Source organism: Perna viridis, chromosome 2 (genome assembly GCF_037379345.1).
Source record: "Perna viridis isolate PV_CMFRI_1.1 ecotype Kerala chromosome 2, ASM3737934v1, whole genome shotgun sequence".
Taxonomy (NCBI): domain Eukaryota; kingdom Metazoa; phylum Mollusca; class Bivalvia; order Mytilida; family Mytilidae; genus Perna; species Perna viridis.
In genome coordinates, this window is record NC_142446.1 from 27,735,420 (window position 1) to 27,755,860 (window position 20,441).

Genomic DNA, 20,441 nt, shown 5'->3' on the forward strand with positions numbered 1-20,441 from the left:
AATATTGCAAAAGTACAGTCAGTGCCTATTTATAAAAATAAATACTAAATAGAACCGGACAATGTGGTCTATGTATAAAAGTATATAAAACCATTTTGAGATAGTAATATCTAACTTAATTTGTAACATTTGATCTTTTTCTGATCTCAAAGCTGTTTGACAAATACTTTCCTAACTTTCATTTTTTTCTACTTAAAAAAAGCTAAGTAGCTGTCTTTGTAAGAATCATGCAAAATCTGAAAAAATGTGATACGCCCCAAAAAGGCTACATATTTTTATTTTTGTAATTAAGTTGTTTTTTGGATCTGTACTATGAAATGTGTAATTTTTCATCCAAATCTGCGTGATCTTAGATTCTATTACATTTGAGTGTCATCAACAGAGTTATCTCTGTTAATTTTGAAATTTACAGTGCATTCTATATATTTTTTTATCTCCTTAGAGCACGGTTATGTGAAAAAAAAACCCAAAAAAACTGGATGTTAATTTCTGTTTAGTATGGCAATTCAAACAAAATATCAAAAATAAATATATGTAGGCTTTTTACCCATGAATCGCATTTTTCACGATTCTTAGCTGGAGTACTACTTAATACCTTCAGAAATCACTACAAGTAACAAAAGACGATGACAACTGTTCAAGATCGAACTAAAAAGTAATATAATGACACAACGACTCAATAATGACCAGTATCCCCTGACTGTGGACGGTGCATGAAATTTGTGGTGGTGTTATATGAGGTACCAATCCCTTTTTAATAAAAGGAAAAATAAAACACACACACACAATGAAATTCACTCAATTACGCATTAAATCCTCTCCATTGATTACCTCAACATACGTTTGTAAATAGCCATGTAAATTTAGGACTATAATCAAAGTTTTGAAAAATTTTTACGCCTGAGATAAACATTAGTTAAGAAAACTATTATATTTTTTCCAAAAATTTGACATTTTGTGACGAATTAACCCTCGTTTACGACTTTAAATGAACTACAGTGGAGTGAAAACAGTTCATAAATCCGCTAGAACATTGGTTCCCTTGATTACTCTCTCGTTACAACAGATAAACGCATATGTAATAACTCAGAGATATTTTTAGTCTGTGATGATATTTTAACTTTGAAATTATAGTATGAAAGAGAATTGATAAATTATTATATGACGTAATCTTAGCAAAATTACTAGATTTCTTATTTTTAGTTATATAGGTTTCATATCTGATGTTCAATCTTTTTAGAAATATCATTTTCATAAGCTGTCTCTAGAATATATCTATAACTTTCCTTACATTATACAGTTTTGTCTAAACGTGCCCCATACAAAACATCCATAGTTTCACACAAAATTATGTTGCATAGGATATAACACATAACAAGGTTTCGCTGGGCGCGACTGGACATTATTAAAGTCGAGGTAAGTATGGGAACACCAGTAAAGCTTTGACACAAAATATCTACGGACACTGGACGACAACGAAGACGACAACAGCGCCTTACCATTATACGACTGTGATGTCTTTGCAGCCTTTAGGGAAAACTTCATTAAACATTTTCCCTTTTCTTAATGTTTCAACAAATTTTTCTACTGCTTCTCTATTCATATCGCACAAAAAGATTCGTTTAATGCTTGATTCAAAACAAAAGTTCTGTAAAAACGTATTGATAGCATCAACCATCCACATGGTGCCTTTATCTACAGGGTACTCGTTGTTGCCACAACAGAGAGCTGGTAGAGCTACTGATTTATAGCCCAATTCATTTGCCGTCACCAATGACTTTTGAACTAAGTAAGAGTAAATCTTTCTGTCTTTCTCGAGAACTGTAGATGTAGATCTTTCTTGCCACTTCTTCCCAGGTATATGTATAATCTTCTTGTAGCACAGGTTACCGGCCGTACCACAAAATATCTCCCACTCAGCTAGCTCGTTCTTCGGTAACTTTTGGAGGTATCTTGCACATTCATCTTGGACGATTTGCCCACCTACAAGATATTATTTTTTTAAATTGAGCACTTAATTAGATCAAATAAAACCTTCAATAAAGTGCTTCATCAATAGCTGCATGTTTAACTACAGAAGGTGTCGATTTTTGACACACTGAAATATAACGACTTACAGTACATCATGGACACAATATTGTATAAAATTTGAAATTCAATAATGCAAAAGAAGTTTTGATTAAAGGTAACTTTTCAAAGATCTTTGCCTTCGATCCCCATAAATCTAAACCAGTAAGATATATCTGAAATATGATTGTTATATGAATACAGGGATTTGCATTATAAGGGATCTTATAAAAAATAAATTAAAATCGGACAAAATCAAGGGTTGATTTTTAGACGTGGCCCACTTGGGCCCCTTATAACTTTAAAACCGTAAAATATATATGTAAACTTATTAATAATGCAAGCATGGATTTTCGAAAGGAATAAAATTAAAAGAAAGATTCAAAATCGGAGCAAAAATAAAAAAAAAGATGTCTTTTGTGTTGTCTTCTTTGCCCAATTATAACTAAATAATCGTAAAAGATATCTGAAATCTTATTAAAATTGCAGGCAGGGATTGTAATGAGGAATCTTATAAAAATAAATATTCAATATCGAACCAAAAATAAATTATAACAAATGTTTGAATTTGGCCCCTTATACCAAAATGATTTGGATAATTACAACCAAAATAAATGTCAAATTTTCCTTTTGGAGTTGAAACCTTGTCATTAAGTTTTATAAATCAAACTTCTTATCAACCCTATTGATATTTAATAGTGCTGTGGACGGCTAAGGATTTTTCGAACTTTAATGGGCCTAGAGGGTATACGGCTATATTATATGTCAATGGAAAGATAAATCAGTGTAGTTTATGAATATCATTCTTTTCAAACTGAAAAGTGGTAAAGTTTTCTGCTATTTTGCATTAATTAGAGGAGAGGTCAAAGATCAATCGACCCCAATACATTTTAATAAGTGATTTAAGTGAAATCGTTCGTTTTAGGTATCGGAAAACAGGTAACATGTAAAGATCATATGTATAGAATTTCAAAAAATGTAAAAAAAAGAACCTTTTCCGACAAGAGTTGACTATTTAATCTCGGAACAAAAATGCCCCTAAAATTGGTTGCATTTAAGTGCATTTTCGATAATTAAGAGATAATAAAACACCGTAGAATATTACAATGTATATCTAAGTATTCTTTACTGAATAACAAATAAAATAAACACAATGTTCTCAATTCGATCTGCAACATGGGCTTTGCAAAATGAGTTTGAAGTTGCAAATTTTCACATATTTAAACTATTTTAATTGTATAACACGGAATCGTTTCTGGACAATTTGTCTAGTTTCCGGGCTGTTTTATAAACAGCGACGCATGTAAAGTATCGAGTCTACCTTACGTTTTGAAGAAAAGAATTAAGTTTTGAGATTTATTTTTGTACATACAAAAATCATACATATTTTTTTTGTTGCACTTGTCTTTATATGCTTGGACTTCAAATAAAACCTTAAAGATTTAACCATGAATCAGGGATTCTCAAACAAAAAAATGCGATTCGAGGGTTCATGATAAGGCTGGATATCGAAATAAATTTGACAATACATAAACTGTGAACTTTGAACTTTGCATGAAAGCATGTGCAAACATGTACATGCATGTTTTCACAATATTTAAGTCTTATGATGTTTAAATGTGCACCAGGGTGATGCTTGTTATGCAATATCCTCTGCAGTGGCGGATCCACAATGTGAAATGGAGGTCTGAGTTCCTCAGAAAAGGGTGTGTGTGCTAGGATATTATTTACCTTTTTTTGACAATTTTACACATGAAAATGACAAATATCAATAAAAAGGGGAGTGCCAATCCCATGCACCCACTCTGGATCCGCCGCTGCTTTGAACGGATTGTACTAAACGAGTTGATAAAAACAAACCAGATTCCTTGTAAAAATACTAATGCAAAAAGAAGAAAGAAGTTCAGATGCAATAAAAACTTTTGAGATTTTTTTACCTCTCAAAAGGACTCCAGTTTTACTAGCCATATGAATAGGACACAATGGTAACATAGGTGTTATAGAATATTAGTTCAATGGAAACATCATTGTCCAGGCCAGGGGCGGATCAAGAATATTAAAAAAGAGCGGGGCTCTGATCAAGACGTTTAAATAAAACAGGGGATACAATATATCGTTTGCTATATATACTGTCTATAAGTTGTTATAAACTTATTTTTTTGCGGCGTTAATCATATTTTGACAAGGTAGAAAAGTTGTTTTGGACATTTACAATGTCGTAGTTTTAATTTTCGGGCAGGTACTCGTGTCTGTCTGCTTCACGCAAAGAATGAATAAGTGAGCCACGTTATGGTTCACTCTAATTCTGATTTGTTATAATCTAAATACGCCCCGTGCAGGTCCGGGTGTTAAAAGAATAGGCCTGCAGCAGCGCCAAGCTTGTCGTATAAGGCGACTAAATAGTGCTCAGAAACCTAGCCGGGGGCTAGGCGCTCTGCCCACAGAGCAACTGGGATGTATGTCCCAGGTGGTGGAATGGGGTACCCCTGGCGTGTTACATGCTGGGGTTGTCAGGCTATAATACGGAAAACCTGACCGCAAACCATAGTGGTGCACCGTGTTGAGAAATATGCCACATTTCTCGCACGTTAAAGAACCCTGCTGTGGTATTCGATAGGAGTAAGAACCTTTGCGCTCCGCCACAGGAGGCTAAATTGCCCTACCTTACCCATCCCCCCTTTTTCCAGTGGCAATCAAAATTTGTCGACCCTATTATCCTTGTGACCCATCCTTTTTTTTTCATTTCATGTTCATTTTATCATCCATTTCATGTTCATTGTCTGAGTATGGCTGAAATATTGCTGCTCGGACGTTAAACCCCAACAAACAAACAAACAGTAATCTAAATACCAATAAGAATTAAACTGAATATGGGATCCTCTGTAAAAGCATCTTCGCTACCCAAGGGTTACGGTCTTGCTCCCTCCCTTCACGCAATGGGAGGGGCAGGACCGTAACCTTGGCCTAACGAAGATGCTGTAAAATCTAGGAATCGGGAATAAGCCACTCATAACTTGGAAACTTCATCGGTCTATATGATAGGAAAGGCCGATTTTATTTGAAATAATTCATTTACAAAAAATCTTTCTAACGTTCTTTTTTTCACCGTCACATACTAGATGACTTTTAAGCAATGCCAGAGTTTCCCTCCTTCGTTTAAACCGGAATGGAATCATCTATATAAGAACAGATCGACGGGAGCTTAAGGAAAAACAGAGAAAAGGCGTTAAAATTAATATCCTACCAATGAACCTGGTCCAAACCACCAGAGTTTTTTTTATCACGCCTGGCTTGCTAATAAATTCTTTAAATTTATATATGTTATTCCTATGACTTCTTTTGTATATTTAGTGCTTTGTCTTGACTATGAATATCCTGTTCTTCATTCCAATTCCTCAAAACGAATATTGTTGAGCGCTCGATTATTGAATACAGAAAAAAATATGTCAAACTTTTATCTATCTGCTTTGATCATGTCAAAAAATTAATTACTTTGGATAATATTCATGCTTACAATTTTACTATAATTAGTAGTTAAAATATGTGAAAATTTGCAACTTCAAACTCATTGTTTATTTGTTATTCAGTAATGAATATTTAGATATACATTGTAATATTCAACGGTGTCTTAATAATTGAAAATGCACTAAAATGCAATCAATGTTCTGTGATTAATTAGTCAATTTTTGTCGGAAAAAGTTTTTTTTACATTTTTGAAATTCTATACGTATGATCTTACATGGTAATTGTTTCCTAATACCTACAAATAAATGATTTCACTTGAATTACTTTTCAAAGTGTATTGGGGTCGATTGATCTTTTACCCCTCCTCTAATTATTGCAAAATAGCAGAAATCTTTACCGTGTTTCACTTTGATAAGTACGATATTCAAAATCTATATTGATTTATCTTTCCATTGACATATGATATAGCCGAATACCCTCTAGGCCCATTAAACTCGAAAACTAAAGCACTTTTTGATACCTGTCCGCAGCACTATAAGTCATCGCACGAAACTAAGTATCTACAGACAATAACGACGACAGTGCCATACAATTATACAACCACAAAGTTTTTCACGAGGAATAATATGTGACTGGGTTTTTTATAGGAGCTCAATGCTAGTTGTCGAGTCATAAGTGAATTCATTGGTTGTTAACTTATATTTAATTTATATTTTTTGATTATAGAATATTAGCAGTCAGTAGACTGGTGAAGAAATTACCTTTTTCAACAAGTCTTTTTCCAACACCGATTCCTAATTTCAAATATTTGTCTGAACTGCACACAATGGTATCAGACTCGAGTTTAGTGATGTCGCCATGGAGAACTGAAATGGTGTGCTTTGTCTTAAATAAAAAGTGAGCCTTGCATCTCAGGCCCCCAGGACCCTCAGAGTTTTGCAGCATTATATTAAGGTGTTTAGTAATAACACTTGCTGTCGACTTCATTGTTGTGCAAACTGCTATTTTATCATTATCTGTTTGAATATGAATCGATCCCCCAGTCTTTGCCTTGATGTCTTTTACCTCTTTTTTGAATTCTTCTGTGACTCTTCCCATAATATTGACATACTTAAAGGTCGTTATGTTTTCAATGATGCGATGGATGCATCCTTCCTCTCTTATTTCATTTCCCAATGGAGTGTATAAGTCAACGAATTCGTCAATTCCAAATTCGAGTGCGCAAATTATGTTTTTTGCAGACAAACTGTCTGATAATTTGTTTTGTACCGTTTCAGTCTGCAGAAATATACATCTTTCTTTCCTCAATTTTTGTGTCAAATGTCTGACTCTTGTTGTGGATGATATAGCACCTTCTTTAATATGGATTATTGGATGCTGCTCGCCTGACATTTTCACCCGTAATTTCGATGCTGTATCTTCGAATTGGACTTTATATCCTACAATTGTCACAGAAGATCCATTAACGACAGTATCGACTTTTGAATTTTCTAACAAAGGAAGGACCTCATCAATTGTCGGTCTTACTGCATCCCATTTAAAAGTCATAACTGAGACCATTTCCGAAAACTCTAACACTCTTTGAGTAACAATAACAGGCCAATATTTGACCTTTCTTTGGTATTCCGGTACATCATCCTTCAACGTACAATATATGTATAAGTTGCTCTTACTCTTGTTCCAGTCGACCTTTGCATACAACCCTTGAAGCGCATCTTCTAGGTCATGTTTTGTATCATCATATTTCAGTATGAATGACAACTTCTGCAGATCAATGTAGATAAATAACGGATTGGGAGCTTGATGTAGGGGTCTTACAATAATATCATGCCCTCTTATTTTATGATTTCTGTTAAGGACATTATTCACGACTGAAACATAAGATAGTATGACAAATAACAGATATGTAAGTGAAAAGTTGTAGTCAAGGATTCAATGTTACAGCGGTAGCGAGATGTAAAATTAACAACAAGCGTATTTCTATTCTTTTTTTTCCTAATAGTTATCATTGTTGTTCAATTTACATACATTTTTTTATCGTTGTGAAAGCAATTGTATTCATATCGCAATACCTAACGTTAATTTGTGCGTTTTTCCACTAACCTTCTGGTTCAGTAAAAGATACAGTACATGATCCCTCTATTGTGTTGATATCAAGTCTTGTGACATCTTTACCTCCAGAATACTCTTGATTATTAAAATAAGCCTCAATATCGTCTTTTGTTGTATCACTTTCACAAATGCAATCTATCATAACACTTCTGGTTGCCTTGGTACAGCTTAAAACCTCTGCCAATTCTGAAATTGAATGAAGCTGCAGAGAGTTTTGATTGATACATCAATGCAATTTTTGATTCAAAGCAATAGTTTTAAGTATAAAATTTCCCTTAAAAACAATACTTAGTTTAATAAATTAAAAAAAGAAAATGAAATAAAACCAAACAAAAAACTTTCTAATTTGTTAAACAATGTACGTAGTCGATCTACGATGAACCAGATATTCTGACCACGGAATTTGTCTGATGAATCCTGAATTATCATTTTTGTTGTCTTATAGTTTTGTGTGGTCTTAAATGGCTGTTGGATTAGACGGTGCCTTCTTGTGTTTTGAGAGAATATGTAAGTTTTTATAACAGTTTTGCAATGTATTTGAGAAGACTGTCCATGCAGAAATCAGGCATATCATTTGAAACAGCCGACACGGAGTAAATTGTATCCCACTCTTTTTTGTTCTAATGTAGTGTTTAAATTGTTATGATGCCAGAAAGACGGTATCGTAAGTGAGTGACTCAGAAGTTATACTTCAATCATTCTATTAAAGCCACCAAAATGCATTGACAATATATTTATTGATGGCATACGGTAAATGAAGGTATATAACACTTTGATTCCGACTACTTTCCTGCTCTTGCATGAACTACCTATTTATTGTAGCGTTACTATCGGAGGCAGGGCACTAGTGGAGAAGTAATGTAATAAACACGTCCTATAAACATTAAATTTGATTTAAAAATGACTAGGCTATCAGTATAACAGAATAACGTATACTGACTAGAAATAAAAACGATATACGAATTCTAAGCCTCATCCGTGTTTCGTTTTTACTACAAGTCAATACACTGCTATTGTCTATATACATAGTACAAGAAGTAGAAATTAATATGTTCATTTTGGTGTCAATTATAGTTGTCGATACTTTTGTGTAAAACATGTTTATGCTAAACAGATTTTACAGATATTTTGTATTGGTACCTTAACTAAAACAATGTGTATTATTTAAACCACAACATAGTTTAACGATGAAAATAAAACGAGAACTATTTTGCATTAAAAAAAAATGTCTTTATACAAATTACACATTGAATACATGTACTGTTGAACAAAATAAAGTAACATACTCCACTCATTTTCTGCAGTTGTTCTTGATGGGTCTCCTTCTTTACCGAAGGCTGAAAGATAAAATATTTCATCTCCATTCAGTGTTGCTTTTACACAGTTCAACTGGTAATGGATGCTGATTTTTTCCATTGGTTAAAATCTAGGAATAAGCCTAGATCAATATTTTGTACAAGTAACCGGATACCTGATAGGACACTATTTGTTCTTTCTGCATTCTTACATAATTAAGCTTCGAACAATACTTATGCCCAGAGCCTGTTTAACCTTGTGATATTTTATATTTTTAACTTTTAAAGTTGTTTAAACATTAACATTTAAAAAGTATCATTTGCTAAGTCAGTCATACATCAAAATATAAGGTATGAGCGACAGCGCTTGTTTTAAAAGGAACAATAGTAGGCAAAGATTAAGCAAGAAATTACAACTGGAAATCTTAAAATAAACATTTAACAAAAAAGTTACCTCGAAAATTCTCCAAAAAATTGCCATTTATCATGATATTGATGTCAAGATCCTCAGCATTCTTTACAACTTGAACTGAGGTGTAGACCCCAGGTTTGTCCCTGACAAAGGCAGACTTATGTTCCTTTCTTGTGATTTTGTCTTTAAAAACCCCCGCTATAGTCATAGTGTCATCAACGACTATTTCACCCAAATGATCATTTAGACAAACTTTTATCTTTTTTTCATCGTCTTTACACTCAACAGGGATTGTGGTTATCTCACATTTTGGATGAAAAACCATTGGAGAAGAAATAACACCATGGACTGGTATCATGTCCATGAACTTCTCTGTCGGGAATAAGGCCTGATTTTTGGTCGAAAATTCTATATCACCTTTCACCCTTGGTACACGGTCATATTTGAATTTCGCCATTTCTTGAAACCGTTCATCAATAAAAGAAGCTACCTTTAAAAAACCGACTTTATTCTGTGACAAGATTGAATGATCAAGAAATTTCACAGAATGTGTTATTTTCCTTTTTACTTTGTCCAACTCAGCTCCCTGGTCTATCAATATTTTCCAATTTTCTTTGTATTTTTCATCGATTTCATGCAGTAGGGATTGTTTTCGTTTTTCAAGCAATTGAATACACATATTAAAATAAAAGGTCACTTGGCGTTCAGCAGCAGCGCTTTCTCTTCTTAGATGTTTCTGCACTTGAACTATGTTTCCCTGAAGATCTTTTATATCATATAGGGTATCTATCATTGAATCTTTCTTATCGGTGAGGATTTTTGTTGTTTCCTCGAATTTTGAAGATAAATCCTTTATATCGTGGTGCTCTTTTTTTAAATGTTCTTTAACTCGACACTCACTGCACAAAGACATTTTGCAAGTCTCGCAATAATATTGTAATGGATATATGCCGTGGCCTTCCTCCGGACACGTCATCATATATGTAAATTCGTCCGGTCTTGTAACGTCAGGAAGACGAAAAATTTTGTGGGTCTTTAGATTTGTGTGAATTTTACATGAACATTCATTGCAATAAAACAATTTACAATCATAGCAGCGTATATCAGCTTTTTTGTCGCACATGTAGCATTTTTTCTCTGTAGCATCCCGGAAACTTCTTTCGAAGTCTAAAAGATCCTCTTTTGTATAATCAATTGGAATATCTTTTTCGGATTTTTCAATTTTATGCTGACATTCTGGACATTTAGCCCTCTTGCTTTTAATAAGTGTCGTAAGACATGGACTGCACACCATATGGAGGCACTGCAGTACTCTTGGTGTTTTATCTTCTCCTTTGAATTTCTCAGTACATTGTACACATTTAAGAAATTCATCTCGAATTTCTACCGGCTTCTTATTGGTTGAGGTCATTCTTGATTGTCCAATGAATTAAAGTGTTAGAAGAATATACCCTTAATAGTCTTTTTGTGAAATCTGAGAAAGATAATTTGCTCATAACCAATTGTCGAATCTGGAATTAAACAAAGTTAACAAGTTTTTCGGAGGTTAAATTTAGCTCATTTTGGTCATGTTGTTATGTAGGATAAATGATCAAATTAACGATACAATTCATATCAAATAAATATTCTATATAGGTCAAGTTCGAGTCCCTAACGACCTAACATTGCTTTGCCATCAATGTCTTTACAATACAGATGTGTGTTTTAAAATGTTAAATGATAAAAGCCAATGGAAACAAAAGACAAAAGCGGACAAAAAAGACCTGACGATAATATGGCTTTATCTTGCCAATGCATATGGGTCGATACCACACAAGCTGATAGAGACTGTATTGGACAAATACTATATTCCAAATCACATCAAGGGAATTGTAAAGAGCTATTTCAAATGGAATGATGTCACGTTTTACAGCAGGGAACATCACAAAATAATTTCAAAGGCCTGAGAAAGAAATTGTCAATGGTTGCACAGTGTCACCTATATTATTCATCATGGGAATAAACATTACCATGAAGGCAGCAGAAAGAGAAACAAGGGGACCCAAAATGAATTCTGGAATTTACCAACCAGCCAATAGATGATTCATGGATGACCTAACTGTAAAAACCAAGTCACATATACAAGCTAGATGATTTATGTCAGCATATGAAAACGTTGCATCACTGACTAAAATATTCAAACAAAAGAAATCAAGATGTATGATCATCATGAGAAAACGGCTATCACACCAATTTTATCTTAATGTCAAGGGAGAAATGTTGCCATCAATATTGGATAAATCAATTAAATATCTTGAGGACGCTTACCCTGCCGGTGCACCTGGTCCATGCTCCCAGTTTTTAGTGGAGTCCGAGTTGCTCATTTGCTTTTGTTACTTTGTATGTATGATTTTAGTTACTTTATGTTCTTTGTTGTGTATGTCCGTTTTCCATGTCTGGTCTTTGTTTCTGGATTACATTCTTTTGATTACCGCTATAACCTTGGCTCATTGATTACTCTTGAAAAGTGGTTTGATGAAACACTCAAGGACTACCAGGAATGTACGAAGCCAGCGTGGTTTGCTACCAAGACATATGCTTATGCTACATGAGATACCGCTGTTAACTGTTGGGACACCAGATAGAATAGTAAATAAGAACTTTCGAAGATGATTAGGAGTACTACCTTGATTAACGGTACTTTACCTTTACAGTAGATCATCACAGTCATATATGCCATTATCATTAGTGGCAGAGGAGTTTAATGACATTAAGTGAAAAGTTAGTGAAGCCGGTATAGAGACATCGACAGTTCGCAAATTGTCAGCAAGTTCACCTGTATCTTAAGCATAAAATATGTTGACATTGCCAGACATAAAAGGCAACAGTTGTAGGGGAAGACAGGGACTTGTTTTAGATCATTTCCCGCAGGGTAGGAATCAGAAGCTAAAGATCGAAGAGATACGTTACTGCAACAAATAAGAAAAGGCGAAGAAGATCAGATAAAGAGCAAAAAGGTGCAACTGGGACAAGAAGGAGCATGGGTAAACTGGAATTAATCAGATAGAAATGTAACATGGACGAAGCTTTGGAGACTTGAAACATGATCTTTTCAGTTTTTGATTACATTACCATCACCAAGTAACCTGTACAAATGAGGACTGGCCCAAATTATAAGCTGTGTGGAGGAAAGAAAAGCACATAACTAATCTAAACGACAACCACTTAGCAGAATAGGTACTAGTGGAGACATGATAAGGTGTTGCAAACTCCTGCAAAAGTATTGGAGATAAAAAAAATAAGAAAAGACCGGGGCAGAAACAATTTGTAAAGGTGGGAGAGAAAAGAAAAAGAATCAGCATCGTGTCAAGGAGATCTTCTAAGTGGGGCGCCAGCATGGTAAATGAGAGTGGATTTTTTAAGAAGACTGGAAAAGGCTACAGGAAGGGTATTGTTTTGGTTATAGAACATAAGAGCTGAGCTGAACTGAAGACTAGCAGACAGCTAGTAGTGATTGGCCACCACTATTGACCCGCCAACCAGATGATGTAGTAGAGAAGCAGTCCGGCTGAGGAGACAGCTGGAATCTACCTGAAGACGCTATAACCTAGTCTTCAGACCACAATGTCAACAACCTAGAATCATACAGATTATGTAGTTTAGCAACAGCAGATTTTTTTTGTAAATGTAATATTTTAGTCACGCTTCATATTTGTATTTATCCCATTAATGAGACTTTTAGCTGGTGGATTCAATTAACATCATGGGGAACTCTTGCAGGATACGAGAAATTTCATTTGATTTCACACAGTCTTTGGCTAGTATTCCACAGTTTTACTTAGTTTCGCAATTTTAGTGGGAAGGGGGTGAAAAACAACATAAATGGAAGTAATTATTGCAATAGTGAAAACGGAAATTTCATTGTAGATTTAAAATTTCGAAAAAAAAACTTTTTCATATATTTTGTGTGTTGAAGGGTCTTTTTTACATCAGTTTTCAAGGAATCCCCTTGTAGCAAAACATTGTCTACTATACATGACAAATATGTTGTCGTTCCAGCAGACAAAGCCCAAAACAACATTGGTTTTGTCTGCAAAACGTTTTACATCCAGTGTTTATTAACAGAGGTAGACGTAAAAAATAATAGCAGTGATAAGACCTATACTGCTACCACACTCTCCAAAGACGAAATTGTGGAAAACCATAAATCTGTGCTATCCTCTTTTGGTCTCTCTACCAAGGACGATGATTGTGATTTACCGTCTATGTACTGGATTCCTAAATTCCACAAGAATCCATACAAACAACGTTACATAGCTGGATCTGCAAAATGTACCACCAAACCTCTTTCAAAACTTTTAACTTCTATACTCACAGCTGTCAAAGGGGGTTTGCAGTCCTACCACAACACTTGTTACTCCCGTAGTGGTATTAATTCAATGTGGATCCTGAAAAAATCGAAAGATCTTTTGGAGACAATCAGTTCAAGACTATTATCAGAATATAATAACATTAAAACCTATGTTTTTTCAACACTGCATACTTCTATTCCACATAAATCCCGACTTTAAAGCATTAAACATCGTTGTTTTTCCAAAAAAGATGGTACACCTAGATACAAATATATATTTCTAGGTAGAGGTTCTTCATACTTTGTAAGATATAATTCCAAATCATCTTCCAAATATACAGAAGAAGATGTTTTCAAAACGATGGAATTTTTAATCGACAACATAATTGTCCAGTGTTGTGGACGCGTTTTTCAACAAACGGTCGGCATTCCAATGGGAACAAATTGTGCTCGTTTACTTGTTGACCCATTCCTTTACTCTTACGAGGCTGACTTTATAGCTGATCTGATCCGAAAGAAAGAATGTCGTTTGGCTAGATCCTTTAATCTCAGTTTCCGCTATATAGATGACGTATTATCTTTAAACAATCTTAATTTTTGGGATTTAATACAACGCATCTACCCAAAAGAACTTGCGATAAAGGATACTATAGACACCGTGAAGTCAGCCTCATATCTTGACCTACACTTAGAAATCGATGGTAAAGAAAAACTATTGACCAAACTTTATGACAAACGTGATGACTTTTCATTCAGAATTGTCAACTTTCCTTTCATCTGTGGCAATATCCCTTCAGTACCTGCGTATGGAGTGTTCATATCACAACCCATACGTTATGCCACAGCTTGCCGAAACTACGCAGACTTTTTGTATCGCACTAGAACTGTAACAAATTGGCTTCTGGAGCAGGTTTATGTTGCTACAAGATTGAAGTCATCACTACAGAAGTTTTATGGTCGTAATCATGAACTCGTGGATCGTTATGGTGTATCCATCAGCACCATGAAATTGATTTATTCAACGGGTCATAGACTTCCTTTCCTCGTTTGTTTACCCCGGACTTGACTTTTAATGAGCAACTCGGCGGGTGTTTCTAGAAAAGCAGAGGATGCTTACCCTACCAGTGCACCTGGTCCATGCTCTCAGTTTTAGTGGAGTTCGAGTTGCTCATTTGCTTTTATTACCTTGTATGTATGATTTTAGTTACTATATATTCTTTGTTGTGTATGTTTTCCATGTCTGGTCTTTGTCTCTGGATTACATTCTTTTGATTACCGCAATAACATTGGTTCCCTTGATTACTCTTTCTTGAATTTTCTACATTTCATTCAGGAATTAACACATAGCACCAATTTCATGTTTCGATGTTTTTCTTTTCGAACGCCACTAAGTTGTCGGTATTTGGACAATCGGGGAAATAATTGCGGTCTGATGACTTGCGTTTCCATGGATTAGCGTCTTTAAGGTCAAAGGATAAAAAGCGAACCTATACCGACTGCGTCGGCAAAACCTTTTAAGGAAGAGTTCTCGATTTTTGTGTTTATCGCACTCAAGACTTAGTCGTAGAAACAATTTTACATTGACATATACTAATGTATAAAGACTTCAATAGAGGAAGAATACATGAAATGCGGATTCCATCGATAGAAAGTCACCCCTACGAATAATTTGGCCCCGTGCAGGTCCGGGTGTTAAAAGAATAGGCCTGCAGCAGCGCTAAGCTTGTCGTAAAAGGCGACTAAATAGTGCTCAGAACCCTAGCTGAGGGCTAGGGCGCTCTGCCCACTGAGCAACTGGGATGTGTGCCCCAGGTGGTGGAATGGGGTACCCCTGGCGTGTTACATGCTGGGGTTGTCAGGCTATAATACGGAAAACCTGACCGCAAACCATAGTGGTGCACCGTGTTGGGAAAGATACCATGTTCCTCGCACGTTAAAGAACCCTACTGTGGTATTCTCCCGGAGTAGGAACCATAGGGCTCCGCCACTGGAGGCTAAATTGCCCGACCCTACCCACCTCTCCCTATTTCCAGTGGCAATCAAAATTTGTCGACCCCATTGTCCTTGTGTCCCATCCCTTTTTCATTTCGTCATCATTTCATGTTCATTTTGTCATCAATTTCATGTTCATCGTCTGAATATAGCTGAAATATTGCTGCTAGGACGTTAAACCCCAACAAACAAACAAACGAATAATCTGGTGATTCACCTTCATAAAGTGCCCAATAAAATCACAATGTATGACTAAAACGTATGACAACAAACAAGTCACTTTATTTTGTTAAACCTTAAAGAATATTTGATAACCTTGTACACCAAATTCGCTTAAATGTATCAATATAGCCAATACACCTACAAAAAAGAGTCAATGAAAGTACATCTGTCCGATTTGTTCCCCGTCATCTGACTTGAAATCGAAACTGATCTCAAAAAGAAAGTAAAACTTAATTCAATTAAATCAATTACGTGCAAAATCTCGTCCATTCACTTTGAATGCATGTGAGTTTTTTGTTTTTGTTTTTCGGTTTGCTTGAATGTGTGTTATCAATGCAGTTATTTTACATACCAAAATTCTTTGCATTTGCCTTACCATTCAATGTAATACAATAAATAAGTGTAATCTGGTTAAGTAGGGCATAAAAATATCAACCAATAGTACAGCTGCTTGCATCATCTCAGGAAACTACTTGAAAATAACTTCCTTTATGGGTGCATATCGTCAGGGTTTTACGTGCACTGCAATCTTTAGATTATGTGTATGTCCTAATAATAGTGAAACATTTTATATTTATATACATAGTGATGGTTTCAATACTCCTGGGAATATTTTTGTTCAATTTATATTGTTGTATGAAGAATTTAATTATAGTTATTTTGGTATGAACAACTTGCCCATACAAATATGTGTACAAAAACAAAATGCTTTTGTTGTCTACATTGTGTATGTGAATCGCTTCTGTTTCCATTTTTTTCATTGCTTTATCAATGTCTTTGGTTTCTTATATCTCTGAATTGTCCTTCTGTTTTGATACCTCAGTATAACTTACCAGGGTCATTATCATAAGAATATCAACTATTTTCTGTTAAGATTTTCGAACTTTTGCAATATGTGTGCATAACATAAAAACTAATAAAATAATACCAAAGCGCGATAGAATAGACCTCTTAAGGAATTTTCGGTGAAGTTTGTCAATAACATACTTTTTGTAAACAGTTCTGATTATCTCAGTTCTTGATGCAAAGGATTTAGTACAAGATATATGTGAAGGGTATATTAAAGTTAGGTTAGATTTTCCGTTTGTAAAGAATGCAAATTCTAATCACTACATTTATGGTTACAGAAATAGCTGAATCCATTCCACCATAAAAAAAAAAAAACATTTATTTTTGCTTACAATTTTCAGTTCGTCATAAGGAATAGCAATATGAAGTAACATATGACTGCCCGTTAGAGGACTAAGAGGTCAAAGAAGAAAGAAAAGGAAAAGGAATATTTTCAGAATTACATTTTTACATCTTAGTTTTGAAACCGTATTTGTAAATTCTTTAATATATAGTCTTTGCCTTCATGTGAATATACGAAATTTCATACATGACTTCTATTTACAGGTCGAGATTTATAATCTATATGCGCATTGTTGAAACATGTTCTAGCATAGACCTATAAATAACTTATACCAATGAAGGCAATCAGATGCATTGATTCTTTATTTTAGCAGGTTAACTTTCAGTTGTTAGCATCTGCTTGGAATTACATAGGAACCTTTTAATCTTTTAATTGTGGCTCTTATTTCGATGACCGTCTTCTTTGTAACTTTCCATATGAAAAATGATTCCCCCCTTTTTTTTTGTTTATTTATTGTCAGGTAAGTGTCTATTTCTTAAAAAAAGAATTTTCTTCAAATGTGTTTTGCTCTAAGCGAATAAGATAACGGAATTTGTTTTTTTTTCTCATCTTATGGTGGTTTGTCATGATCTTTACTTTGAAGTGATAATAAAATATTCTTCATTCGTTCTTCATGTGGAAAAGAAGCTTACGTGAAGTATTTTCCGTTCCAGATGTAGGTAAAACATGAAACATTTGGATTTTTTATTTACTTTTATTTGCTCTTCATTTTTCAATAGGGATGACTTAGCTCCTGGTTGTGTCCTATGGTTTTATTTTGCTTGTCAATGGTGAAAAATAAAAAAAATATATAATAGGTTGTATAGTAAGTGATTTGGAGTTTGCAAACTGATAGACTAGACAAAAATACACCTTCAATAGTACAAATCAACTATATACACACAGAAATAATAAACTAGCAACCTTTATTCCTCTAAATGCTTGGAGTTTAGATTGGCCGGCTTTGGGCATCCGCCAGGCAATGAAGTCACAAAAATACATTTGTAATTATTTTTGCTATAGAATTGGCTTGTTAAGTGTTTTTAATTTATAATGGTAATCAAATGTCTTTTGGGATGTATATTGGGATTATTTGAGGGTAATAACCATGTCTTTTCACACACATTTAAGATGGTTTTTGCATGTTTAGATTACTGTATTATTTTTTTGCCGCAATCTAATTCTTGCAACACAGAAGGGTAACCACGAAAAAATTATTGTAATTTATATTTACCGAAAGTTGCTCGAGATCAAAGACGAGTTTTTGACACCAAACAGCAAAAATACCACTTAAACGACATGTATGTATATAAACAAGAAATGGAACTGTAATGTTAAGTTGGAAATAAACAGCATTAATGAGAGAGGCAAATGCAAATGGTATTGCATGATAATCGAATTTTATTTTTTGATTTTTTTAGTTTTCAGCTTGTAATTTAATTGGAATTCGAAAGATTTGAGTTTGTGATTTCATATATACATCCTCCAAATCAGAGTATTGTACAGAAAATAACATTTTAGTAGTACTTTTTATTAACTCTAAAGAAGGCATCTGCTTTAGTTAAAGCTGCATTAGCTGCCAAATTTGTTCAGTTCCGATTCTACTGAATTTTGCTGATACAATGAAGAAAGTTTGTAGTAATGCAATTTAAGCAATAAATGCCGATAATATCTACAGAAAACAACGTTTTTTAATCAAAGAAGATCGATAGCTCTGATCTAATTATTTTTCGCCATTACTTCCGAAGATTGCCGACAGGACAATCACCTGGATTAAAAATACTTTCACCTTTGAAAAAATAACAATAACGGATACACAAGTAAGCACGTATCTTGTTTACATTTCATTTCATCAATTTTGTTATTGGTTTTCAAATAAATAATGACTATTTTCGACCATATTTGTGCACATTATATCACAATACGTTAATTACAAAAGGATCCTTGCGTTATATTCCAACTTTTTTCTTTTACGGTTTGAGCCCGTCGGGTCTTCCTTGCCGTTGATTAACCACTTTCGCTTTGCAATAAACACTTACAGCACATGCGCGGATTAAGGTCACCAAAAGTTACATGTATACGAATTTATCCAGGTCTACTTTTTGTCTTTCAAGACAATAAATGTATCGACTCCTATTTCATGTATTTAACGCATTTTATTTGTGAAAATCAAATAAAATTATACAGAAAAAGTTCAATTTAGTAGAAATAATTCAAAGTTAGGGCATATTTCAACGGAAACAAAAAAATTAAAAAATGACAGCTAATGCAGCTTTAAATCTTTGTAGAACCAAGATTAGAGTTCAGTGTTTCTTGACCATGTGCAGTAAGTACCGGTAAGTTTTCTATTGCCCAAATGAGCTTTGAGCCTAAAAAAAGAGCATTTAGCCAAAATAAGCCAAAACCAATTTGATAAAAATGGATAAGATTTAAGTAATTAAACCGTAGTATGTAGTAAAAATACGTGTAGTTGGGAAATGTTCATGATCAATATGTTCCTCAAACATGTCTGTATGATATATGCTTTCTTAGATTGGTTTCAAAAATTTTTAGTGGCAGTGATATAACCTGTAAGCTTGTGAATTATAGGTGCTGCATTTCGTACGGTCTCAATTCGTATGTGGTGACATCACAGTTGAATCCAGTTTAGTATCTATATGTTTGAACTTTTTCTTCATTGATTAGTCAATTGGTTCATTAAAGTTAAAAACGCAATGGATATGCACAAAAACTGATAATCCATGTGTGGAAGTATATTGAGCGAAACTTAACCGGACAGACAGTCGAAAGACGAGGAAGAATAATCAAGGGAACCAAGGTTATAGCGGAAATCGAAAGAATGTAATCCAGAGACAAAGACCAGGCATGATGGAAAACAGACATACACAACAAAAAACATAAAGTAACTAAAATCATACATACAAAGTAACAAAAGCAAATGAGCCACTCGGACTCAACCAAAAACTGGGAGAATGGACCAGGTGAACCGGTAGGGTAAGCGTCCTCTGCTTTTCTTGAAACACCCGCCGAGTTGCTCATAAAAGTCAAGTCCGTGGTAGGCAAACGAGGAAAGGAAAACTAAGACACGTTGAATAAATCAGTTTTCATGGCGCAGATGGATACACCGTAACAATCCACGAGTTCATGATGACGACCATAAAACTTCTGTAGTGATGACTTCAATCTTGTAGCAAGATAGTCCTATTCCAGAAGCCTATTTGTTAGAATTATAGCGCGATACAAAATGTCTGCGTAGTTTCGGCAAGCTCTGGCATAACGTATGACGTGATATAAACACTCCATACGTAGATGCTGAATGAGTGAGGAAGTCATACATTCCACTTCGAACTAAAACACATTAAGAAACAAACAACA

The 20,441-nt window shown here is 34.4% G+C and overlaps 1 protein-coding gene and 1 long non-coding RNA gene across 4 annotated transcripts; one reads left to right on the top strand and one right to left on the bottom strand.

Moving 5' to 3' along the window:
• Nucleotides 1–306: 306 nt before the first annotated feature.
• LOC148624311 (uncharacterized) lies at nucleotides 307–16,334 on the bottom strand. 3 transcript variants are annotated; one of them, XM_088567009.1, is made up of 6 exons: nucleotides 16,272–16,334; nucleotides 9,394–10,862; nucleotides 8,931–8,981; nucleotides 7,636–7,830; nucleotides 6,294–7,403; nucleotides 307–1,983 (listed from the first exon to the last, which is right to left on the bottom strand). In XM_088567009.1, exons 2-6 carry the CDS (start codon nucleotides 10,760–10,762, stop codon nucleotides 1,502–1,504), a joined length of 3,207 nt encoding a protein of 1,068 aa, XP_088423135.1. In that variant the 5' UTR covers nucleotides 10,763–10,862; nucleotides 16,272–16,334; the 3' UTR covers nucleotides 307–1,501. The 3 variants fall into 3 exon arrangements, with proteins under 3 accessions (XP_088423135.1, XP_088423133.1, XP_088423134.1); XM_088567007.1 differs by having other exon boundaries at nucleotides 16,248–16,315; XM_088567008.1 differs by lacking the exon at nucleotides 16,272–16,334 and adding an exon at nucleotides 13,706–13,778.
• Nucleotides 16,335–16,396: 62 nt separating this feature from the next.
• Nucleotides 16,397–17,696, top strand: LOC148624312 (uncharacterized). Its single transcript, XR_015920168.1, has 2 exons — nucleotides 16,397–16,437; nucleotides 17,086–17,696. It is a non-coding gene; the product is annotated as an uncharacterized LOC148624312 (long non-coding RNA).
• Nucleotides 17,697–20,441: the final 2,745 nt, after the last annotated feature.